At 39.0% G+C, this 26,671-nt stretch overlaps 1 protein-coding gene and 1 pseudogene across 1 annotated transcript; one reads left to right on the top strand and one right to left on the bottom strand.

Annotated features, from left to right (window-relative positions):
• Positions 1-13,012: 13,012 nt before the first annotated feature.
• LOC117027090 (microtubule-associated protein RP/EB family member 1-like) lies at positions 13,013-16,276 on the bottom strand (annotated as a pseudogene).
• Positions 15,823-18,204, top strand: DIRAS3 (DIRAS family GTPase 3). The gene is made up of 2 exons (XM_033113387.1): positions 15,823-16,027; positions 16,765-18,204. Exon 2 carries the CDS (start codon positions 16,808-16,810, stop codon positions 17,495-17,497), a length of 690 nt encoding a protein of 229 aa, XP_032969278.1. The 5' UTR covers positions 15,823-16,027; positions 16,765-16,807; the 3' UTR covers positions 17,498-18,204.
• Positions 18,205-26,671: the final 8,467 nt, after the last annotated feature.

Below are 26,671 nucleotides of genomic sequence, written 5' to 3'. Positions count from 1 at the left end.
CTTATATAGATCATGTTGATATAATAAATGTAAATATAAATAAATGTAATATGTATTACATACATGTAAATAAATATGTAAATCATGTATATGATATACAAATCATATAGATATGTTTATATGATTTGTATATCATATATATGATTTATATATTTATATATGTATACATATCTTGGGTAGCTCACTGTCTTTCCTTGCCTCCCATAGGCAACTAACTGTTCTAATGTGTTTAATATGTATCTGGTAAGTGTGTGTTCCTTCAAAAATGGATAATATTGTTTTGTGGGAATATATGTAAATGTTGAGGTGACATACATCTCATCCCATTTTCTCATTTTTTTTCAGTAAGCACTGTATTTTCAACCCCCATTCTTGTTGTTAGGTGGATACGTAATCTTTTATTTGTAATTATTACATAATATTCCAAAGCGAGTATCCTGGCAACACATAAAGACCCTCCTCGGCCAGTCCCACTGTGTCTGCCGCTCCTCCCACCACTCCCCTCTTCAAGGAAGCTTCAGTTGGCCGACGCATTCCTTTCGGTCTGGGGTATAAGTATTCACTTACACAGACCTGGTCATCTAGGAACATTTCCAGAGAAGGATTCTGGCTCATTTCATTAAGAAGACTATGCTGTCAGCTTATTCAAAGCTGTAGTTAGTGCCACTCTACAAATCCTCTCTACTTCCTGAAACTATAGTATTTCTGATTCCTACGGAACCTTTTTTTCCTTTACCCCAGAAGACTATATTAATTCCAACTCTAAAATAACCACAGGATTTCTGAGCATTATATTTCAGGATGTGCACCTGAAGAGAGAACGGAAGGTGAAAGTTCTGGGCGACAGGAGCGAAGGCCTTGTCCTGGATGTGTCTGATTGGCTGAGCCATCTTGAGCAGATCCCCGCCACCTTCTGTGACTAGAATCGGTGCCGAAGTCACTCTTCCTGGCTCTGAATCCCATGTCTGCAACTTTCTAGCTGTGTAACCTTGGGCAAATCACTCACCTAGGAAATGAGGTAATGAAAGCACAGATGATTTCTAGGACGGATTCCAAGTCAACTCCTGTTTTATCCATAGGTGCTTTCTTGGCTCTGTGCCTTTTTGGCATTGTACTTCGGTGTGGAATGTCTTTTCCTCAAAGTCCTCTTCTCCCATCAAGGTTCTCTCTAGACAGCCTGTTCCCTATAAAGCTTTTCCTCAGAACTTAGATTTAAATAAAGAATGGAAAGGTGTTAGAGATGGAATAAGTGAAGGTAAAATAAAATTTTTTCTTTTGCGTATCAGTTGATCTAATAGATAGCTGTTTAAAGAAATAAGAGTAATAATGCAGTAGGGGACTACAGCATATGGATGAGTGAAATGAGTGACATTAATATTATAAAGGATTGGACGGAGGAATTGGGAATACTTTGTTATAAGTTACCTGCGTTGTATGTGATGTGATATAGTATTATTTGAAAGTAGACTTAAATTTGTTATAAATGTATGTTATAAATTGATATCCTAAGAGAAGAGAGCATATGGAATTATATAAAATGTCCAATTAAAACCAGAGAAGGCAAAAAAAGAGAAAAAATGAAACAAATATTGAGTAAAATGAATAGAAAACACTTAAAAACAGTAGATATTAAACCAAATATATAAATAATTACATTAAATATGAATGGTCTAACTACATCCACTAAAAAATAGACATTGTCAGAGCAGATAAGGAAAAAGACTGAAATATATATATATATATATATATATATATATATATATATATATATATGTTTTGTTTTTTTTTAAGAAACCCATTTTAAATATAAAGACACAGGCTAAAAAGTAAAGGAATGGAGGAAGATATATTATAATAATACTAATTAAGAGAAAGCTGGAATAAGTATATTAATTTCAAACCAGACTTCAGACCAGGGAAATTATCAGGGATAATGATAAAGGACTCAATTTTCCAAGAAGACATAGTAATCTTTAATGTGCATGTACCTAACAACAGAACATCAAAAGACATGAGGCAAAAACTAATAGAGCTGCCAAGAACAAATAGACAAATCCATTATTACAGCTGGAGACTTAAATACCCCTTGAGTAATTGATAGATCCAGCAGGCAGAAAATTAGTAATAATACAGTTGAACTGAACAGCATCATTATTCAACTAGATCTAACTGACATTTATAAAAGACTTTATTCAACAACAGCAGAGTACACATTCTTTTCAAACTCATGTGAAACATTTACCAAGACAACCACATCTGGGGCCATAAAACACATTTGAACAAATTTTAAAAACTAGAAATCACACAAAATATGTTCTCAGACCATAATAAAATTAAACTAGAAATCAAGAGGTTAAAAACTCCCAAATATTTAGAGATTTAACAACATACATTTTGTTGAATGTAGTGAAAGCAGTGCTTATAGGGGAAGTTTATAGTATGGAATGCCCATATTAGAAAAGAAGAAAAATCTAAAATCAATAAGCTTCCACCTTAGAAAACTAGCAAAAGATGAGAATGTAAGACTAAAGCAAGGAGAAGAAAGAAAATGATAAAAATTAGAGCAGAAATCAATGAAATTAACTGGAAAATGTAGAGAAAAATCAATGAAACAAAAACCCTGCTCTTTAAAAAGATCAGTAGATCAATAACCTCTAATCTGGCTAACTAAGAGAGAGAGAGAGAGAGAGAGAGAAGACACAAATTACCAATATCAGAAATGAAATAGGGACCATCGCTACTGATATTATGGACATTGAAAGGTTAATAAAGGAATACAATGAACAACTCTATGCTCACAAATGTGATATTTTGTAGGTAAATTTCTTGAAAGACACAAAGTACAAAAACTCACACAGGGATAAATAGACAATTTAATTTGAGTGAGGCTATAACTTTTAAAGAAAAATAAATAAATAATAATCTTCCAAAACAGAACCACAAGATCCAGATGGTTTCATTGGTGAATTCTAGCAAACGTTTAAGAAATAATACCAATTCTTTACAACCTCTTCCAGAATATAGAAGTATAGGAAATACTGCCTAACTCATTCTATGGGAACAATATTACCAAATACCAAAACCAGATAAAGACATTACAAGAAAGGAAATCTACAGACCAATATCACCTGTAAAATTGAGATAATAATAATACCTACTTTATAGAATTATTGTAAATACTGAGTATTTAAATGAGTAAATAAATATAAAATGTTTGGAATAGTGCCTGGGACGTAGAAAACACTTAGTGAATATTAGTTATTCCCACTTATGGGGACAATAGGATTAAATATTTAAAAACTAAACCAAAGGTATACAGATTGGGATGGAAGAAAAAAAACTGTTTTTATTTGTAAGTTAACATGATTATCTGTGTAGGAAACACCAAAGAATTGACAAAACAGAAACCTCTCCTGAAACTAATTAAGTGATTATAGCAAGGTCACAGGATATAAGGTAAATGTACAAAATCAATTACTTTCCTTTATATCAACAAAAAATATTGGAATTCAAAATTAATAATATAGTACCATTTACATTAACATCAAAAACTTGAAATAATTAGGTATAAATCTATTAAAATATATACAGGACCTACATGCAAAGAAATACAAAATTAATGAAAGAAGTCTAAAAAGATCTAAATAAATGGAGAAATATTCTTGTATGAATTGGAAGACTCAATATTGTTAAGATGTCAGTTCTTCCCAACTTGATTTACAGATTAAACACTATACTGATCAAAACCTAAGCAGCTATTTTGTAGATATCAATATACTGATTCTAAAGTTTATATGGAAAGGCACACACAAAAAAACAGCCAACACAATACTGGAGAAGAACAAAGTTGGAGGACTGACATTACTCAACTCCAAGATTTATTATAAAGCTACAGTGATCAACAAAGCATAGTACTGGCAAAAGAAAAAAAATAGACACGTAGTTCAATGGAGCAGAATAGAGAGCCCAGATAGGCCCATACAATTATACTCAACTGATCTTTGACAAAGGAGCAAAGACAATTTAATGGGGAAAGTATAGTTTTGTTTTGTTTTTCCAACAAACAGTACTGAAACATTTGGATATCCACATGCAAAAAAAAAAAAAAAAAAAAATATAGACACAGACCTTAAATCTAAAATTAGCTCAAAATGAATCATAGATCTAAATGCAAAACTATAAAACTCCTAGAAGATAACGTGGAAGAAAATCTAGGTGACTTCTAGTTCAGTGATGAGTTTTTAGGTAAAACACCAAAAGAATGTTGATAATATATCCCTGGATATGATGTGATGAAAATGGTACTTTACCTCTGGAATCTTCCTCCCCAAAACCCATAGCAACATAGCAATCATGGTTAAAAAAAACAAAAACAAAAACAAAACAACAACAACAAAAAAAAACAGACAAATTCCAATACAGGAGCATATACATTATTCATCTCCACAACCCTCTTATTAGGCTAGAAGAGACTTGAATATATTTGTAGGCTAAGAGAAAGAACCTAATGGAGAGCAAAGATCAAAGAGCTAGGTTGGAGATGGGATGACTGATCAAGCCAGGTTTTAAGGAGTAGTTTCAAGCTTCCATCTGCATCAGAATCACCTGAAGCAGTTTGTTAAAATGTCTGCATTCCCTAAGTAAAAGCTAAAATAAATTAATGGGACCATATCAAACTATAAAGCTTCTGCACAGCAAAAGAAACCATCAACAAAACAAAGAGGCAGACAACCGAATGGAAGAAGATATTTGCAAACAACAATTCTGTTAAGGGGTAATATCCAAAATATATAAAGAACTTATACAACTCAACAGTAAAAAAACAAACAATCCAATTAAAAATTGGGCAGAGGATCTGAAAAAACACTTCTCCCAAGAAGACATACAAATGGCCAACAGGTACATGATACTTTACTAGCTATTAGGGAAATGCAAATCAAAACCCCAATGAGATGCCACCTCACACCTGTTGTAATGGCTATTATCAACAAGACAAGTAATAAGTGTTGGAGAGGCTGTGGAGAAAAAGGAACGCTCACACACTGCTGGTGGGAATGTAAATTGGTATAGTCACTATGGAAAACAATACGGAGCTTCCTCAAAATATTAAGAGTCGAATTACTGTATGACCCAGCAATCCCTCTTCTGGGTATCTACCAAAAAAAATCTAAAAACATTTACCTGTAAAAATATATGTATCCCTCTTGTTCATTGCAGCATTATTCATGGTGGCCAAGACATGGAAACAATCGAAGTGTCCTTTAATAGATGATTGGATAAAGAAAATGTGGCACACACACACAATGGACTATTACTCAGCCATACAGAAAAGATGAAATACTGCTATTTGTCATGGGTGGATCTTGAGATTATCACTCTAAGTAAAATAAGTCAGACAGAAAAAATCAATAACCATATGATTTCATTCATATGTGGGATATAAAACTGAAAGCAACAAATGAACAAGACAAACAAGCAAAAACTCACAGACACAGTCAACAGTTTAGTGGTTACCAGAGGGTAAGGAGGGAGGGGGGTGGTGTAAGACGGAAAAGGGGGTGAAATATATGGTGCTGGAAGGAGATTTGACTTAGGGTAGTGAACACACAATGCAATATATAGATGATATATTATAGAATTGTACATTTAAAACCTATATAATTTTATTAACCAATGTCACCCCAATACATTTAATTTAAAAAAAATTTAAATAAATGAAATGCAGAGCCGCAGGTCTCACCTGTAGATTCTGATTCTGTAGATAGGGGCTTGGTATTTTTTTAATCAAATAAATTTGACACGTAACATTGTGTAAATTGGGTTGGGTATGTTTAACAAGCATCTCAGGTGATTCCCACACAGCTGATCCTAGGACCACAGGTTGAAAAGCACACCAGGGTTCAGATGAAGGTATTAACCTTGGATGGAGAAAAGAGAAAATGCTGCAGGATACGCATGGGCCAGGCCCTTGTGGAGTTTTATCTGGTGGCCTCCTTCCTTTATGAGGTAAGAGATGATATCTCTGTGAAGAAGGAACTATTTGTAGCAACAGGGTTCAAGAGGAAAGAAGTCAGAGTAGAAACAGAAGTGGTAGGAAAGGGAGAAGATGCTCCTAGACAGGCAGCATGGTATAAAACGCACAGGTCCTGGAGCTCGCCAGACCTCCTAGCCTCTACCACTTAGTTATCGCTCCATGCCTCGTCTGCTCATTTGTAAAATGGTGATAGTATTAGTCTCCAATTCAGACTCTTAATAAGTTCTAAATGAGTTACCACATGTACAATTACTAGAGCAACCCCTGGGTCGTGGCAAGCACGCCAATGAAAGCCAGCTCATTCACGTTCCACCAGCAGTACTCTGTTGGAATTTTATACAAACTAGTCAATGAATCTTACTTCAAACACAGAGACACCTGTCCCCATTTTAGAGATGAAGAAACCGAATGTAAAACAAAAACAAGTTGTTTGTCTAAGCCTATAAAACTAGTATGTGAGCAAACAGGCACTGGAGACCAGGTCTCCAAGCTCCAGCTGTACTTTGTCTACTCTGTGCCAGGTGCTGAGGAAAGGGCGTTCTAACACGCCCACACTTGCCATGTACTTCCACTACTATGAGCTGAGGACGTTGAGGACAGTGTTAAAAGCCAAATTATAAAGAGGTGGTGAAACCAGGGCTGGTGGGAAGTCAAGCTGGCTTGGGAGCTGATACTCCTTCAGTGACTTCCACTCCTCTGGATGGAATTTGCATGAACCTACAGGGCTGCCTCGGAGTGCTGCATTCCATCACATACTAGCATCTGCGAGGGAATCAGAGATAAATGAATCTCAGTTCTGTCTGAGAAAAGCTCGTAGCTTTGCGGAAAATATAAAACAATTACATGCAAAGCTTCAGTACAAGGTGGATAGCATCTTGGGGACTCAGGGAGGGATCCCTTCCAGCTGGCGGTGCCATTTGGAGGAGAATAGGATTGAGGTGTGTGGATTGGGGCATGGGGTTGGGGAGTGAGCTGAGTGAAGAAGCAGATATAGGGAACTCCCAAGAATATCTGACTATTAAACCAGTGTGTGCAGAAGACTTGTGGAAGGTAAGATCTGAAAGGGGATTTGGAGGTCTGTTTGCAAAGAGCTGGGAATATGAAGCTAAGGAGTTTGAACTTTAATTCTGTAGGCAACAAAGAGCCATGGGAGTTGTGGGGGTTTTTTGGGTTTTTGCAAGTGCTTCTTTAAATTAATGTTTTGTTTTGTGTGGTTTTTTTTTTTTTTGAGATAACTGAAAATTCACATGCAATTGTAAGAAATAATACAGAGAGATCCTGATTCACTTTTACTCAATTTCCCTCAATGGTAATATCTTGCGAAACTGCAGTCACTACCACATCAGGATATTAACATTGATACAGTCCACTGCTCTAATTCAAATTCCCCCAGTTTTACTTCTACTCCTTTGTGTATACCCTTAATTTTATGGAATTCTATCATATGTGTAGGTTTGTATATCTACAACTGTAGTCAAGATACAGAACAATTCCATCACCACAAGACTCTCTCATATTGCCCTTTTGCAAGCATACCCACCTTCCTCCCAGGCCCCTTCCATCATCCTTAGTCCCTGCTACTAATACCATTTCTATAATTTTGTTATTTCAAGAATGTTACATTAATGGAATCATATCATATATACTCTTTTGTGATTGGCTTTTTCCACTCACCATAGTTCTCTGGAGATTCATCCAAATTATTGCAAGTATCAATAATTCTTTTTTTTTTCTTTGAGTAGTATTCCATGATATGGGTGTACCATAGTTTAACTATTCACCCGCTAAAGGATGGCTGGGTTGCTTTCAGTATTTGGCTACTATGACTTAAGCTATTGTGAATATTTGTGTGCAAGAGTCACACAGAGTTGTGTGCATTTTGTGTGAACATAAGTTTTCGTTTCTCTGTCAGAAATACCCAAGAGTACAATTGCTGGCTTGTATGTTTAGTTTTATGACAATCTGCCAAACTGTTTTCCAGAGTGGCTACCAGTTTACATGTATGGGTGGTCCAGTTGCTCTGCATCCTTATCAGCTTTTAATGTCATTGCGATTTTTTATTTTGGCTATTTTGATAGGGGTGTAGCAATATCTCCTTGTGCTTTTAATTTGCATTTCTCTAGTGGCTAACGATATTGAAAAGCTTTTCATATAATTGTTACCTGTATGTCTTCTTCAGTGAAATGTCTATTTATGTTTTTTGCCCATTTTCTACTTGGTCTTTTTTTATTATTGAGTTTTAGAGAGTCCTTTATATATTCTATATACTAGTCCTATGCCAGACATGTGGCTTGCAAGCATTTTCTCCCAGTATATACTTTTTCTTTCCATCAGCTTTACAGGGTCTTTTACAGAGCAAAAGTTTCTAATTTTTGTGAGGTCTAATTTATTAAATTTTCCCTTCATGAATTGTGCTACTGGTGTCAAATGTAAGAATTCTTTGCCTAGACTTAAATCCTGAAGATTTCCTGATTTATTTTTTCTAACAATTTTATAATTTTTACACGTTATTAATACATTTAAGTGCATTATCCATATAAGTTAATTTTTATAAAATATGTGAGATTTAGGATGAGATTTTTTTGTTTGCTAGTTTGTTTTTGTCTATGGAAGCCTAAGTACTCCGTAGTCATTTGTTGAAAAGACGATTCTTCCTGCATTGAATTGCTTTTGCTCCTTTGTCAAAAATCAGTTGGGCATGTTTGTGAGGGCTTATTCCTGGGTTCTCTATTCTGTTCCATTGATTTATATGCCTATCCCTCCACTAATGACACTGCCATGATTAATGTAGCTATATTGTAAGATTTAATATCAAGTAGAGTGAGTGATTCTTTTCACTTCATTCCTCTTTTTTTAAGAGTGGTTTAGCTACTCTATGTACTATGCCTTTCCATATAAATTTTAGAATAAGCTTGTCTATGTCCACAAAAAAAACCCAAAAAACAGAAAAACTAACTTGCTACACTTTTGACAAGAATTGCATTAAACCTATAGATCAATCTGGAAAGAATTGACATCTTTACTAAGTTGAGTCTTCTAACCCATGAATATATTGTTTCTCCATCTATTTAGGTCTTCTTTGATTTCTTTTATTAGCATTTTATAATTTTCACATTCAGATCCTTTATGTGTTTTGTTAAGCATATACAAAGAGTTGCATTTTCTTTAGCATGATTATAAATAATTTTATTTTTTGGTTTTTAATTTTGGTTTTCACATATCCTGTATTACTATATCAAAACATCCTTTAATTTCAACCTGTCTGTGTCTGAATGTGAAGTGAGTTTCTTCTCACTTCAAAAACCATATTGTTGGCATGTGTTTCTTTTGTTTGTTTTTTATCCACTTTGTTAATCTGCCTTTTTAATTGGTGTATTTACAAATTTTACATTTAAGGTAATTCTTGATATATTTGAGCTTATGTATGCAATTTTATTGTTTTCTAGTTTTCCTCTGTTTCTTTTTTCTCACCTTCCTGTGGGTTACTGGAACACTTTTTAGGATTCCATCTTAATTTTGTGTGTGTGTGTTTTAGTGTATCTCTTAGTATAAAAAGTTGTTGCTCTAGGTATTACAATATGCATATATGACTTATCACAGTCCATTGATATCAACACTTTACTACTTTGAGTAGAGTATGGAAACCTTGTTTCTATTTAGGGCCCTTTGCCTTCCCTAATTTTTAATATTATTGCCTTAAGTTTCAAATGTTACTATAATTTGTGTTTCAATCATCAAATATGATTGTAAAAACTCATGAGAAGAAATATAGTCTATAATATTTACCCCTATTTTTACATATTCTGATATTCTGCTTCCCTTTCTGAAATTCCAAGTTGTCCTCTGTTATCTTTTTCTTTCTGTTCAAAAGACTCCCTTTTGCTATTCATTAAGGGTAGGTTTGTTAGCAACAAATTCTCTTAGCTTTTCTTCATGTGAACATGTCACTATTTCCTCATTGTTCTTGAAGAACCATTTTATTGGATATAGAATTTGAAGTTGACCATGCTTTTCTTTCAGCATTTGAAAAATATGCCATTTCTCTGACATCTGTGGTTTCAGATATCTGCTGTCATCCAAATTATTGTTCCTCTATAGGCTATATGTTTTTCTCTTGTAGCTGCTTTCAAGAGTTTTTCTTTGTGTTCAGTTTTCAAAATTCAATTACAGTAGCTTTCCTGATTCATGGTTTCACTTTCTAAGGTTTCAGTTACCCATGGTCAGCCATGGTCCAAATATATTAAAAAGAAAATTCCAAAAATAAACAATTCATAAGTTTTAAATTGCGTGCTATTCTGAGTAGCATCATGAAATCTCCCGCCATTCAGCTCTGTCCCATCTGAGATGTGAATCATCCTTTTGTCCAGAGGATACACATTGTATTTGCTACCTGCCCATTAATCATTTAGTAGCCATCTAGGTTATCAGATCAACTGTCTCAGTATTATAATGCTTGTGTTCAAGTAACCCTTATTTTACTTAATAATGGCCCCAAAGCATAAGAGTACTGATGCTGGCAATTTGTATATGCCAAACAGAAGCCATAAAGTGCTTCCTTTAAGTGAAAAGGTGAAAGTTCTTGACTTAATAATGAGAGGAAATAAAACCATATGGTGAGGTTGCTAAGAACTACAGTAAGAACAAAATGTCTATCTATGAAATTGCCTAATTTATAAATTTAAGATAAGAATGCGTATATAGGAAAAAACAGGCAAAATAGGGCTTGGTAATAATTGCAGTTTCAGGTATCCACTGGGGATCTTGGAACCTATCCCCCACAGATAAGGGGAGACTACTCTAAGTGTCCTGGTGTAGATTTCCCTGGAATTATCCTAGTGGGGGTTGCTCAGCTTCTTGGAACTGTAGATTTGTGTCTTTCACCAAATCTGGGAAGTTTTCAGCCATACTTTCTTCCAATACTCTTTCAGACCCACTCTCTTTCCAAAGATGCAAATGTTGGAATTTTGGTTACTGTCCCACATGTCTTTGAAACTGTTCATTTTTCACCCCAGTCGTAAATTGTATTGCTTTATCCTTAGTTCACTGATTCTATCCTCTGTCATCGCCATTCTACTATTGAGACCATGTAGGAAGTTTTAAAAAGTTCTATTTGCTGTATTTTTCAGCTCTATAATTTCCATTTAGATCCTTTTTATACATTTTTCTCTGCTGAATTTTTAAATTTTTTATTTGTTTCAAAAAATGTGTAAGTGCTTGCTGAAGTAGTTTTATGATGGCTGCTTTAAAATCTTTCTCAGATAATTCCAACATCTGATTCATCTCAGTGTTAGTTTCAATTAATTGTCATTTCTCGCTGACATATCTCCAAACTGTGAATCCTAACTAGCCAATACCTGCTCCAGAGCTCAGGTCTGGCCCATGCCTTTGAATTTTCTGGCCCAGTGCAGCACTGGTCCCCTGGAATAGGTCTCTTCTTCTTTTTTTTTTTTTCTCTTGAAATACAGAAGTTTATTTAAAAACTGTTTAAAGTAGAAAAAAAACCCTGTCAAGAAAGACCAGGTGGAAAATAGTCCCCCAATAAAATGGAATTTAGGGCAACAAAAATCTAAAAGGCCACAAAAGAAAAATGGCACCACTGTTATTTGAACAATGGCTAGTTACTTGCATTTTTGGCATTGTTAATCACTGAATCTTGGTTTTCCTCTGAATTCCACACATAGCATGCACTACACAACAATTTATCATAAAATACCTGCTTTGTACACACATTTTAAGACAAGCTACCACCGGAAACAAATCAATACAAATACATCAGGGGTTGAACAATCTCAGTAGTGGGTGACACACATTTTGCAGAATTCTGCCAAACAAAGGACTGAGTGGGCTGTAGAAAAAGCAAATGAGGGAGCGTTAAGTAATGAAATATTTTAAATATTAATAATTCAAACAGGGCACTGTATTTTCTGCAAAGAAAATTAACATTTAGGAACACACTAACAAATTTTATCTCCAAAGAGATAAAATACTGGCAAAGTATTCCGGTTACAGGGGAGGGCTGTGGGACCGCAGATATCCAAAACAGCCAGCTTTGCAGATCCCAAAGTAGCGATGGCCTGTCCTGATCACTCCCTTTGCCAGACGTCCAGAAAGAACTTACAGCATGATCACCTGCCTGCTGAACTTCCACTCTAAGCAGCAAACTTGAAGGAGCCAAAGAGGAGTCCCCAGTGGGCGAGGGGAGCAGAGAAGAGAAACATGTTAAATGTAAAGTGAAAAGACAGTGAAATGGGACACAACCCCCATTCAAATCCCAGAGATGTGGGCAAGTCCCCAAAAAGGAGTTGTTGGATTTAAAAACTGAACACACCTCATTTCCCAAAAACCACAAGACATAGAAATTTCAGGGGTAATTGGAAAAATCATCAGAGAAATATGTTCAATGAAAATCAAGCTATTCAACTCAAACATCTTCAGGCTGAAACACACCCTCTATTCTTCTTAGCAGAGATGCAGTTGGTCAAGGACACCCAATGGCTTTACAGAGCAACATTTTAAATTTTCCTCTGGGCCATGGTTACGCCTTCGAATATTCAAGCAGCCCTGCTGCAAGGCCTGTGAACAGCAGGTTCCAAAGGTTCCAAGGTCTGGCCCTTCCTTCCCAGATGCAAGGTAAAACACATAAAATCTCCTGTCAGGTTACATTTTATGTTTTGAAATATTTTAAATACTCTTAAGGCATTTGTTTATTAAAATGTTCTCTGCCAAGATTTCACATTAGCTTAAAATTCAAATCAGTCTTTGCATTTCTCTACTGAGGTCTCCACCTCAGCATATCACATAAAAACACCTTTTCCAGTCATCACCGTTACCAGCATCCATTCGGGGAGCCCCATGGTCAGCCTCTTTGTTCCCTAAGTGAACCAACTAGATGTTAATACTGCTCTGCTACAAGGTAAAAGCTCCTAACTCAAACTTAGTGGAAAAGGAGCAAAACTTCCGCGAAGTACACTTTCAGAAGAGGTACTCTATGAAAAGAAATCAGTGAGTCCTCTAAGAATAATAACAGAGTATTTTACAGTTAAGCACATGATTTGGAGTGAAGAATTCAATGTTGCTCTGATGGTCCAGGCTGTTAATACTCTTCTTGTTCCTCCTGGGGACCCCCTTAGTCAGGTATCACAAAGCCTTCATCTGTGGCATAAAGAAGGTCCACAGTCCTCTGCAGTACAGGGTTGTTTTCCCCCTCGTTCTCCTGGCAAATCAATTCAGTGTTCCTTAACTTTCCAAAGGAGAAATCTCTCTCTTTCTCCAAGTCTTCGACAGTAAGTTTCATTATGTTGACCTGCTGCAGCAGTTGGGCTGCTTCGTCACCCCCATTGCCCACACCAGGATTCTTTCGCACCTCACCTGCACCAGCCTTAGGGGTTACGATAGTTCTGTGTGTTGCAATGGGCCTCTGTGGAGCTGCACTGCTAGAGCTGAGAGGTTTCTTCGGTTTGTTCAGAGCTGGAGCAATAAGGGAGGGAGTCACTGCAGTTTCTTGACCTTGTCTGGCAGCTACAGGGTCATAGTTCTCCATCATAGTTTCAAAAAACTTCTTGAACCACTGAACGAATTCAAAATTGTCCTGAAACTTGCCTTTTACTAATTTGTCCACAGGAATTATTTTGTCAACACCCATCCTCTTAAAACCTGCTTATAGTATTTTGAAGTTCTGGATGTACTCATGTTCTAGCTTAGCTTGGAATTTCACTTTCTTCAAGGCAGTGGAGCCAGGGAACAGCATGTCCATAAACTGACAATAGCAGCCCCAGAGCACAAATGTTCGATTTTTGTCAAATTCAACTGCAGAGACTCATTGATCCACGCCAGCATGTCATGTCAACAGGTTATCGCTGGTGACTGAAGTTCAGTATACGTTCACTGCCGTCTTCGGCTTTGGGGGGAACCACATCCACTGCCCTTGTCTGGCTCCGGTTCCTTCTTGATAGGTCTCTTCTTAAGGTAAAATATTTTATATTAGCTTTTGAGGTACAAGACTCAGTTTGGATATAAGAGCTATGATTTTGTATTTTCATCATTGCTTGTGAATTCTAATTAATAATCTCTTAATTTCACCTTTCTAGCATTTAAATGTTTTAACTTTAGGGTATATATTTTTCCACCCCAGTTATTCCTCTCTCTCTCTCTCTCTCTCTCTCTCTCTCTCTCTCTCTCTCTCTCTCTCTCTCTCTCCCCCTTTCCCTCTCTCCCTCTCTCCCTCTCTGGGTGTGTGTGTGTGTGTCTTATTCCAAAAGCATCTTAATTTATCTTGCACATCAGTGTTTTCAGGAGTCTCTTCTCATCTTTCTCAGTCCTAAAGTCTCTTCAGTTTCTTTGATTTTAATAGGCAGAGTGACTCTTGTGGTTTAGGAGGAATAGGCAATGATTTAATTAATACTTGCAATTCTCACTCTACTTCCTCCCTGCCCCAAGTTCTTCTGCCCCTAACTTATTTCTGCATGAACCTGCTATATTTTCCAAACTGAAATCTGCTTTCCTTTGGATTAAAAAGCTCATGACCATTTCCAAAACACAATTGTGAAAACGCTCAGACTACAGGATTGTATGTATACAGTCTTCAGCATTAGTATATGAAGGTTGATAGCTGTCATTTATGGATTGTCTGTTGCATTAAATATGCCTTCTAATAGTGCTTCAAGAAATAGCTCCTTGAATCATCCCCACAATTCGTTCTCATAGGTATCATTTCCCCTTCTTCAAAAAAATAATTTCTCAGCATGCTATAGCTCAAAGCATATTAAAGTGTATTCAAAAGAAGGAAAAAGGAAACACTCAAACATTCTAAACACAGTTTTTTTCCTTTTCCTTTTTTTTAATTTTTAAAAAAATTTTTAAAATTTTGCCTCTAAAGCATGTACTCTTGATCTCTACCCAACATGAGATCGAAAGATGTGCCTTTGGGTAGGAAAAAAAGCTATGAAAAAATTTTTTTCACTAATGAGTAAGAAATAGATTATCAGCTTAATGACATAGAATGATAATACCAGCAAAAGATTTGACGTTAGGAGAACTAGGTTTGAGTATAGGTCCATCATTTATGAGCTCTGTAATGTTGAACAAGTAATTTTATCTGCTGTATTAGTTTTTTCTGCTGTGTAACAAATTACCACAAATTTTGTGACTTAAAACAACACACCCAACTATAGAACTCACAGTTCTGTAGGACAGAAGTCTATGGGCTCGACTGGGCTCCTTGCTTAATCAAGGCTAAAATCAAGATGTTTGCCGGTCTGTGGTCTTACACGCACTTTCTAGAGAAGAATCTGCTTTCAAGTTCATTCAGGTTGGTAAAATCCAGTTGCTAGCAGTTACAAGCTTAAGGTCCATAGTTTCTTGCTGGCTGTCGGTCAAGGGCCATTCTCCCCACCTGCCCTGATTTTATTACAAGGTTTGTATGATGATCAAATGAGACCCATTGTCTCAAAGGGTGGTGATGAATGTGATAGATGGCTTAATGTTGCTGGATTTAGAAGGCAACCCTCAACCCTCTTACAAAGAACCTGTCTAAACCATAGAAAACCCTACCGGTAGGCAGGTTCTGAAGCCTCTTATAACAGAAGCCTTAGTAGGGCTAACCCCAAAGGGGCCAGTGCCTGTGGACCTAGGAACCCACCCGCCTCTGCTCTGCTTTGGGCTGTGGGTACAGGTACTCTGGGTGTGGGGGACGCCGGGCGTACAGTGGGGGAGGGGTGGGCGCGCATCTGGACTCGGCCAGCACTGCGCGGCCGGTCTCCCCCCTGCGTACTATGCAAGTGGAGTCTCCCAGCCTGCGCACCCTGGTTTCAGTGCTAGCATCAGAGACCGACAGTTGGAGCATTTCTGTCTGAGCCTCGGAGCGCACTGGTTGTACCTGCGCTCCAATTGCAGCTCCAGGTACCTGACAGTGCCGCGTCCGCTGCCGCCACCAACGCCACCTGGGAAAGGAGCGAATTTGCCCGCGAGCCCTCTGGATTTTCTCCTCGCAGAGAGGTAAAAGCCATCTTCTGCATTTCTTCGGGCACTAAAACGCGAGGTGTAGCTGGGGAACCAGCCTGGGTTGTTGCGGGTGGGAACTGGCAGCTTTGTTGTCCGCAAAGCTGGTGGGTACCTGTCCCTGGACGACATGCCCGCGGACAGTTGCTGCGGGCAATGGGTCTCTCTTGGCGCCACGAGCCGAGCATCCTGGCCCTTGCGGGTTCCTTGGGCGCCCCTCGCCATCTCCATAACTGCGTCCTGCATCGTGGTGTGGGCGGCAGCTAACGCTTGCCCGCCGTGATTGATCCGTGTCAGAGACGTTGACAATTTTTAATTCGCGAGGAAGAGCGCAACAAGGGCTTATTAGGGAAGGAAGGGTTAGTAACATCGCTCAATGTGTGCGTTTTTTTTTAAGGGTTGGCAAGCTGTTTTTACAGCTTCTCATTCTGCAGTTAGAGTGGAGTAGTATGTTGTAAAAGCAGATTAACCGTGTGTGGCCTCCGGATAAGGCATCCTCGTCGAGGATGGAGCGAACCTCCTCGCCAGCACTACCTTTCGTGGGTGCCTGGGGTGGGCAGTGAAGCAGGCTCTACCTCGGAGGAGGGAGGGTGTGGGGTTGGGGAACAAGCTGAGCCCCTCCCCAGCGTCCCTAGGAGAAGCTGTCCAGGCAGACGCTGTGACAACGTTCCACGGTAGTCCCGTCTCTCACTCTCCCTTTCTTCCTCCCTGTGATTCGCCTACGGCCGGCTCAGTGCGAGAGAAGTTGTGCGCAGGTCTCCGCGCCAGTTCCTGACAATGGGCAACTCCTGCTTTGGCTTCAAGGAAAAGCTGATGCAGCGGCTGCGGCCTCTGCCCACGCTGCTGATCATTCGCGCCTTCGTTCCGCAGAGGAGGAACAAAGATTACTGCGTGGTGATCCTTGGCTCCGCGGGCGTCGGCAAGAGTGCACTGGTGAAGAGATGGATGCGCGGCAACTTTCGCGACAAGTATGTACCAACTACCGAAGATACGTACCACCAGGTGCCGGGCGGCAGTCGCGGCACGGCCACGCTGCACATTACCGACACGGCTGGTGGTCACCGTCACCCAGGTTTGCAGCGCCTCGCCATTGCCAGGGGCCATGCCTTCATCCTGGTCTATTCAGTCACCAAGAAGCAAACCCTGGAGGAGCTGAAGCCCTTCTATGAGCTGATCCGCGAGATCAAAGGCAGAAACCTGCGGAAGTACCCTATCGTGCTGGTGGGCAACAAATGCGATGACAGCCGCCGCCGAGAGCTGACCGCGAGGGATGGCGTTGCCTACGCGATGGAGTGGAATTGCGCCTTCATGGAGACCTCGGCTAAGACGGATGTCAATGTGCAGGAGCTGTTTCACATGCTGCTGAACCACGCAAAGAAGCCCACCACCTGCCTCCAGCCTACCCAGAAGAAATCTCAGATGCCCAAGGTAGCCGAGAAGCTGCTTGGCAAGTGCATCATCATGTGAGCCTGGTTCTTAGGAGCCTGTCCTTCTCCTCCCACAGTGTGCAGAAAATGTGGACCAATGCCAGTGTAATGTGTCACCTGTACATGACTGACTTGTGCTGTGGTTTGGATTGTAATCGCTAGACATCATCAATAAATGTCCCTTGTAAGTTAGTAATTTTTCTTTTTCTCAGGCAAGAGAATTCTAATTGTTATAACGTGGACATTGCAGGAGGATGGGGACGGGGAAAGGAGCACAATGCATTTAAGGACTAAGACTTGACAGGTTTCAAAGATTAATGTTAGAAAAAGAATGAAAAAGCAAAATGAGTTGAAAGATGTCACCGGCCTTCTTGTAACCCTATTATCGTGCATTATTTTTAAACATTTCAAGTCTTGTAAACGCCTAATCACATCTTTCCATTGTGTATTTAATTGTGAAGAATTGTGTTTTTGCAACAAAAGCTTTGACAGATGACTGTGAGATACATATGCTAAACAAGATAAATAAAAGAATATTCTATAACTGAGCATTGAGGGTGGGGACAGAGAAAATGATGAACATGGAACTTGCTTACTAAAGATGTGCCAGTTTCGTAAGTAATTTAAAAATGTTTGGGTAGTCTGCATAGCAGTTTTTAAAAAGTATAACAGTTCCATGACTTAATAAAGCTTTTCCTGCATGCAATCAGCTGTGATAATTTTTTTTTCCATTGGACGACAATAAAAAATTACCCATGGCATTAAAATTTCAACCACATCTGGGGATGGTTTTTAATGAGCATTTCACACATGGATGCCCTTGAAATTAACCAATGGAGGGGGGATGGTTAAAGGGGTCACTGCAATGCAGAGCTGGTTTGTATCCATCACCTTCTCTGGACTGACATCCAGAAGAACTCCAGGGGTCTTGGAAGAGGAGGCTCACTCTTGCTGTCTTGGAGGTACTAGTGAAACGCAAACCTCAGCCTTTAGTTGCCTCAAAAGCCTTCCCTCAAGAAATACTGGACGTAGGGGCATGGAAAGTAAGGAGAGAAATGGGTGGGATTTGAAATCTGAGAAACTCCTTAAGGTGCGTTTTAAAAAAGATTAATTTTATATTTGAACATGACTTTTGAGTGAGGGACTACACATCTATACATGTCTTTGCTTTTGAGTGTTTGTTTCATTTGGAGGCGGTGGAGGAGCCTCTTATTCTGGTGATTTTTTTTTTTACATAAAATGTAATTAAACAAATATTGAACAATTTACATGTATTTTTTTAAATGGTTTTGTATAACTTGATTTTCAGGGAACAGGCACACTATTGAAAAGGAGCCATAAACATCTATTTCATAATAGTACAATCTAAGTTTTGAGCTTGAAAAAATCCATTCAGTGGCTCCTTTTAAACGGTCAATTATTTAAGATTTTCCCTACTTTCAATTCTCAACCACTAGACACTACCTAAGTGGTCTACCGTATCGTTTTTTATGTATTCTATTAAAAAACAGCTCTTAGCTAAAGTTCCTAATAAAGTAATCCCATTTCTAAAAAAACAAACAAACAAAAAACCCTATCGTGGCTATTTTCTAGGAGAATTCTTGAAGAATGTATTGCGTTCATTGGTGCTTCTGGTAGATGAGCAGGGATTGCTAAGTGGCAAATACTACCCTTTAGAAAGGGGAAGGCATGTTTTTAATGTAAGTAATGCTTAGTAAAAAGTATTTTAAGATGATAGCAAATATTGATATAGTCTTATCTACATGCCAATGTTTCTACACTGCATTGGAGAAAATATTTACAAAATATTTCCACATGCCAATGTTCTGTGTTATATTATTTAATCCTCACAACAATCCAATGAAGTGGATATTTTACCCATTTTGCAGATGGAAACAGTCACAAAACCCATTAGTTGGCAGTGCCAATTTTTGAAGCCAGGTGATCTCCAGCACAATGGTGTACTTCCTGTCTAAGATGACTAGTCAAAGGATAGATGACTTTTCTGTTCTCTATTTGGATTATTCAGATGTGGAAAAGAAAGCTTCCTCAGAGCCTCCCTAGAATCCAGATGGGAGGCAAAGAAGCAAATCAACACTTAACAACATGCATGGGGGGTTTTGAAACAGGGAAAAGAAGCACAGTACACAGGGCATTGGAGAACATTTCCCCCATGACATCACACGGCTGGATTCTCTTATGTCTGGTAGGAGTTGGTTTATGCCTGGTAGGAGTGGGTGTGGATGAGAGGAGAGAAAGACGTTTCAGACTGAGCAGTGTGAACAATGTGGGGTCTGAGAGCTCACGGCGTATTTCCAGAAATGGGTGGAGCAAACTGGTAGAAGAGCCTGCAAAGTTGGAGTTTAGACTTCAGCCCTTAGAGATAATGGGAAATTACTAAGGAAAGTAAGCAGATTTCATCACATTTGCATTAAAAAAGATCCCTCTAGAGTCTCCTAATTGGTACCTAAGAGAGGCCAGTACACAAATTTAAAAACAATTATAAGAGTTAATTTTGAGAAAATTAGGCATTGCCAGAGGGCATGGAGACTAAGGGATGGATTTGAGAACCGTTTAGCAGGAAGAAGGACCAGAGCTTGAATTAGGGAAAAAAGGAAAACACTAACATGTATGCCCTGATTTTGAGTGGGATTCCTGGTAGGTTATGGGGTCTATAAGCAAATTCAGAAACGCAAAATAGAGCTGAATTGGGGGGAACATGTCTTTGCACATGCACAGGAGAATAATAAGTTACGTTTTGGGTAATATAGTTGCCAGGACAGCCAGTTGCAGGTTTCCAATGGAAACTATGTAGATAGGTCTGAGGGGCTGGAGACAATAGCCGGTGGTAAAACTGTGAAGGGAGAAAAGAGGAGACAAGATACAAGGACTTAGGACAGAATCCTAGGGAACACAAGCATTTGGAAAACTACTGACCAAGAGGAAACTGACAGACACTTAGAAGTGACCAAAAGATAGGAGGAAACTCATCACATGCAATAACAAATGCAGAGGGAGAAATGAGTTTCAAGGAAAAGCCTGTACTCTTATAGCAAAAATTTTTCACAAGTAGAATGAGGATTAGAAAGTGTTGCTTAGAGTTTGCACTTAGGAGATTTCTGGTTCCAGCTAAGGTAAGAGTATCCCCATTCCTCCAAGGTACTCCGTAAAACTAAAATAACCCTGGACCTAACACAGCAAACAAGCAAAGGAAAATACTTAACAGTGGAAAGAAGTTGAGTGCTTAGGAACCTTGGGGTGTCAGGAATGACATGATGGGGATTTCTCTGAGTCTTCTCACTGACCGCATCTATCCTGGGCAGGATGCCGCAGAAGCTTCCAGGCTAGACCTAACAGACGGAGACAGAAAAATCATGCCAAAAAAGCACGTTTCCCCTAGCAAAAGGCTCAGGAAAAGGGTGGTTTAAGAGCTGAAAACTTTTTTTGACAAAACAAGTTTTTGACAAACACCAACAGCAAAACCCCTGCTGTCCTTCCTCCCGTCAGAGGGAACTGGTCTTCCACCCCACTCTACCTTGCCCGGTGGAAGCAGATGATAGCGTTCTGATGTCCTCTCCTGGTGCTGGGCAGCAGGACAGAGCAGGGAGCTAATCTATCCCGTAGTGGTAGACTTCTCCCACCCCTTCCCTGCAGACAGGGGGATGTTGGAGGGGCTGGCAGGGAGCTAATTATCTCAGTCCCCTTCCAGTTTCTGTCAAGAGGTGCTTGCCAAAATGCTGAACCTCCTTCTCCACCTGTCAGCAGCGAGACCAAATGAGGCCCTGGGAGGCCAAGCAAGTCAACCCTGTAGTTCTTGACCACACCCACCCCACCACCACCTCCACGGATCTCAGCATCCTTGACCATAATACAAAAGTTTGGGACAAGTTGAGCCCCCCTAAAAATCATACGTGAGAGAAACTTTACATTATTACTGCTTGGGTGGCAGCAGGGAGGATTTAAGCCATTCTAACCACTCTTTGAGCTAATAGTATTATTCAAAGGAGCTGGTACCTATAGCTTCTATTTCACACTATCCAATACAATAGTCTATAGCCTACGTGACTTCTGCACTTGAAATATGGCTAGTCCAAAAGGAGATGTAGTGCAAGTGTAAAAATATACTCTGGACTTACTATAAAAAAATAAGTGTAGAATATCTCATAACCTTTTATATTTATTACATGTTGAAATAATATTTTAGGTATAATGGGTTAAATGAAACATATTGTTTAATTTGGTGTTTCTTTTTATTTTTTAAAATGTGGCTGCCTGAAACTTTTAAATTATATTTGTGGCTTATTTTTGTGGGTTATATTATATTCTTGTTGGGCAGTATTGGTCTAATATTAAGAGTGGCTATTGGAACTAATTATTAATTTGAATTTGATTACATGCATTAGCCAGGATCTACAATCGAGTGTTTGAAAGATGTTAACATGTATTTAAAATAATATGTGTTGTCAGATGTCTAAGTAACTTCACAAAATTCAAGATTAACAGAAATGTAACAAAATCCACTGAGAGGTATGTTTGTATATAAATGAATTTCAGCAGTACTTCTGTAAGCTACATCTATAAACCTGGGTCCACAGGCCCAGAGCTTGGAAAAATAAATATGTCAGGCAATTAATTCAGGGAGGTGGTGAAGATTAAAATAAATGAAAACTGAAAATATTCCCACAGCATTGACATTACGTTTTCCCAGGCTACTGATACTGACAAACCTGCCATCCATTTGACATTGAGAAGTGAAAAAGTGGAGAAAAGAAACCTGATGTGGTGACAAATACAGTTTTGTAAAATGAGATTCAATAAATTTAACTATTTGACATCAGTATTGTGGGTATAACTGCTCATCTGTTTTGTCCTCCAGGTTAATGGACGTGGCCTAGAAGATATCTCACAAACTCAGAATAACGTTAGACTCCCTCCTGTTCTGCCTCCATGTTTCCTTCCCAGTATCCTCTGGGAAGACATCACACCATGTACCCTTTCCCTAGCAAACCCAGACAATTTGCTGTTCTCCCAAACATCCTATGTAGTCATTCCTTTGCTGTCTGTTTCTTGACACAGGACTTTATCTTACACTTTTTTACATCAAAATTTTATTCACCCTCTAAAACCTAGCCAAAATACCAAATACCACTCCCATTGAAGGCTTCCCTGTTTTTCAATGATTCATACATTTTTTTAGGAGTCAGCGATATGCTGGCACTGTGCCACACCCTGGGTTACAGAGTCCCCACCTTCAAGAAGCTCGTCATCTAACCAAGGGAGACAGGGAAGAAAATAAGAAAGCACAGCAGAGTGGGACAGGTGTTCTAAGACGGGTCCATCCTCCACCCTGCTACCATATCGACCTTTCAAAAATGCAATTTGATTACCTGCAGCTTTAAGAGCCATTGTTTGCCAGATATTCTGACAGATGTGCACAACTGTGCAGACAAAAATGTGTGTGAATCTCGTCTCTGCCACCTATTGTGTCTGTGGGGTAAGTACTGAAATTATCGGGGCATCATTTTCCTCAGATGTAACATGGGGATGACGATAATAGCCTCTACCCAGGATGGTTGCATTAAAATGTTAATACACGTAGAATACTTGTAATAGTGCCTGGCACGTTGTAAGCAATCCATAAATATCAGCTATTGCTATTATTAACAAAAGCCTGGAAATTACCTAAATGACTATCTGTGTGGTCCCAGGTATATTAAAATAATGAGGTAATATGGGCCAACACACAATATCTCCAAGATTTAAATTCACTCCCATTTGAGGAAGTGTGTGTGTGTGTGTGTGTGTGTGCATAATAGAAAACTTTTAGAAGGCTATTTAAGTAATTTTAATAGGCATAGGCCCTGAGGAGGAGAATGGCAGTTTGGTGGGGAGGGAAGACCCGCTTTTCATTCTATAACCATTAATACGGATTGAATTATATTACCATGTGCATATATTATTTTTCAAATCATTGGAAAAAATACCAGATAAGTTCCGTGAGTTTCAGCAGGAAAGGACAGTGTGGAGACTAGAATCCAAATTTTCTGACAGCAACCCCAGTGCTTTTTCAGTTTTATTCAATATTAAAGTAACCCCGGGGAGGAACCGCATGGTCTAATTGAAAGAAAAGAACTGTAAATGTTTTGTGCATCTAGCGTACGGCATTTAAGAGACAAGGGAGGAACAGCTGACGCTCAGAACAGTTAAACAAGTAACCCAAGGTCACATGCTGAGGTCTCTGGAGCTGGGATTTTCCCCCAGATCCTCCTAATGTCGCCCAGATGAACCCAGAATCAAAAAATGTGGGTTTAATCCTGTGTCGTCTTTGCTTTTTTGCTGCTCACCACCTTGTGAGTTGTGCAAATACAATAAAATAATGCCTGTGAAAGCCTTGTTCTCAATGCCTGACACGTAGTGAGTCCTCAACTGCTTAGTTGACTTGGATTGATGCTTCCTTCCTTCTTTACCTCTCCTGGATATTTACTCAGAGATTAATGCAAATGTCATTCTACCCAACACCCACCACCTCTGGACTCTGGGAGATTATGTTCCCCTGATATTTGCAGGAGAAGCACATCTAAAAAATTCCATTTCTAAAAGCTCTAAACTCAGGCGTGGGCGGTAACTAGCCTGCCACATTAATGCATGTCCTCCTGTTTACTCCTTTTGCTCTGAAAGCTCATGTGGCCATTTTGTAAAGGTAGTCATTAATTTAGAGTGGGAGAGAAAGAGAGGGATTCAGAGAGAAATTACTCGTAATTGCAGTTCTGTATTAGTATGTTTTTCTCTTCAACCTGGAGCTGAACATTGTGAAACGTATTTGTTCCCAGTGTAATTTAAATGTGAATTAAGTAGTGCTATGAGGCCGGGCTATTCAAGAACAAGGCAATTTGTCACATGTTTGGAATTGTTGCTTGAAAATGCCCACCTGAGTGAAAATGCTTCCTGCCCTACTGGTAGGGGCACTCTTTAAGGGACTAACTTTGATATCAGCTCTTTCATTCTAAACTAACTTCTGTGGACTGAAGTTTTTTTCATGTTTAAAATGAGAGGATCTTAAACTCAAGGTCCGCCGTGGACAGGTAAGGAATCTCAATGACAGTATATGGGAAGATTATGCCCAATCTATAGCAAGCTGCCTGCACTAAGTTGTCTTGGGAAACGTGGACCCAGTGTTACAATTATTTTTTTTCTGATTGTTATGGGGAATCTAACAAATTTTAAATATTTAAATATTGGCAACCACTTAGAAATTGTTTATAAAAAATTCTATTTGGGTCTAACTATGCCAGCCCTTCCAGTCACCAGTCAGAGACCTCATGCTGGAGAATATAGAAGGTTCCTTACCATTCAGAGATATTGTGACATCTTCATTCAGATCTGGGAGAATACAAAGTATTGAGGTAACTCCCTTTACAGTGTTGATAAGGGCGCTATGGTGGAGGGTGGAGCTAGAAGCTCTTGACTGAGACCATTTCTATTCCGCAGTCATGCTGGAATTTATTCTTTCTAAACCCCAATTATCTGGAAAATGGTGATACAACTTCCCTCCTCACATTACTGGGTTATATAAAGTATGTTTAAAGCTGTAAGTGTAACACAGATAGGAGATTGTCAGGATTACTGATTGAAGATGGAAGATGACAACAATTCAGGGTAAAGAAATTGCTGAAGTTTATGACAAGAAAAATCCAGACTGAACACTCTTCAGTGAAGCATGGTGACAGAGTCTCATGGTCAAGAGCGTGGACTCTGGGGTCAGACCTCTTAAATTTGAAGTCAGGCTCTCCTGCTTACTAATCATGTGAACTTGGCCAAATGCTTCTGTTTTCTCATTTGCAAAGTAGGGATAATAATAGTTCCTCCCTTAGAGTGTTGTTATGCATATGCTTAAAGTGACCCCCCCCAATGATGCCTATCTCCTCATGTTCACAGTTATATAGAGTCCCTTCCTCTTGAGTGGCTTCACAGCAAAGGAGCTGTGACTTGCTTCTATCCAATGGTGCATGACAAAGGTAGTGCGATGTCACTCTTGTGATTATGTTCCACTATGTAAGACTCTGTTTTGACAAACTGGAGCTTGAGCTCTGCGTGAGCTCGATGAAGTAAGCAGCCGTGTTGGAGAAGCCCACACGGCAACTAGTTGGGAGTAGCCTCAGAAGTGTGGGTGGCCTCCAGGACCCAAAAACAGTCTCCAGCCAATATCCAGCAAAAGCTTGGGGCCCACAGTGATACAGATACAAGGAAATAAATTCTACCAACAACCTGAATGACCTTAGAAACAGATCCTTCCCCAGAGTCTCCAAATGAGAATGCATCCGGCTGACACCTTGATTGCAACCTGGTGAACTGTGAGCAGAGGACCTAGTTAAGTTACTGAGCCTGGACTCCTGACTCACAGAAACCGTGGAGTGATAAATGTGTTATTGTAAGCGGCTAAATTTATGATAATTTTTTATACAGCAGTAGAAAACTAATAAACTCGTATAGTGTTGCTATGCATATTGTATGAGTTAACATTTGTAAAATGCTTTCATGTCAATGATATAAAAGTGTTAACATGATCATATTCTGGATGACCAGTTTATTATCAAATACGGCAGGCCCTTGAATAATGTTGTTTCATTCCATGTTGTTCATTTATGCTGTTGATGAGATGCCGTGGGAATTTAGCTCTCTAATTTATGTCAATTAGCCAGTGGTAAAATTTATTTTGTTATATGTCATTTCACTGCAGTTCTAAGGGCCCATTGACAACGGTAAGTGAGGACTTACTGGACCAGTTGAGATGCTAGACTTTTTGCTTCTGTTTATGAACGTACTAGAGACACGTGTTACCCTTTAATTGTCTCAAACTCCTGAGGAAACACTTTATATAAAAGACTCTATTCTTGCCCTCACTTGGTAATACAGCACACATCACCTCCACTCCCACTCAGAATTTCTGAGAGCCCCTTGGGTTACAGCTGTGTACAAACTGCTCAACCAACTAGAGTCCCACTTGGCATCTTCCATGTTCTTCTTGAGCTGCTCAGTCCCCCAATAACAAGGTCCAAAGCCAAGTTCACATGATGCTGTGAATAATCAACTGACTTTTCTGTGCAGATCAAAAATAAGAACTAAATATATACTTGAAAATGCAATAATCTGATTGATGCCAGGTAACTTGTCACTTTGTGGTTGACTTCATCAGATCTGAAGCAGAGAAGCTTCT

Source organism: Rhinolophus ferrumequinum, chromosome 9, assembly GCF_004115265.2.
Source record: "Rhinolophus ferrumequinum isolate MPI-CBG mRhiFer1 chromosome 9, mRhiFer1_v1.p, whole genome shotgun sequence".
NCBI lineage: Eukaryota > Metazoa > Chordata > Mammalia > Chiroptera > Rhinolophidae > Rhinolophus > Rhinolophus ferrumequinum.
The sequence above is the reverse complement of the archived record's forward strand: the minus strand, read 5'-3'. Positions and strand labels throughout refer to the sequence as shown.

Coding starts and splice junctions, on each gene's coding strand:
- DIRAS3 (XM_033113387.1), top strand. CDS start 16,808: ATGGGCAACTCCTGCTTTGGCTTCAAGGAAAAGCTGATGCAGCGGCTG.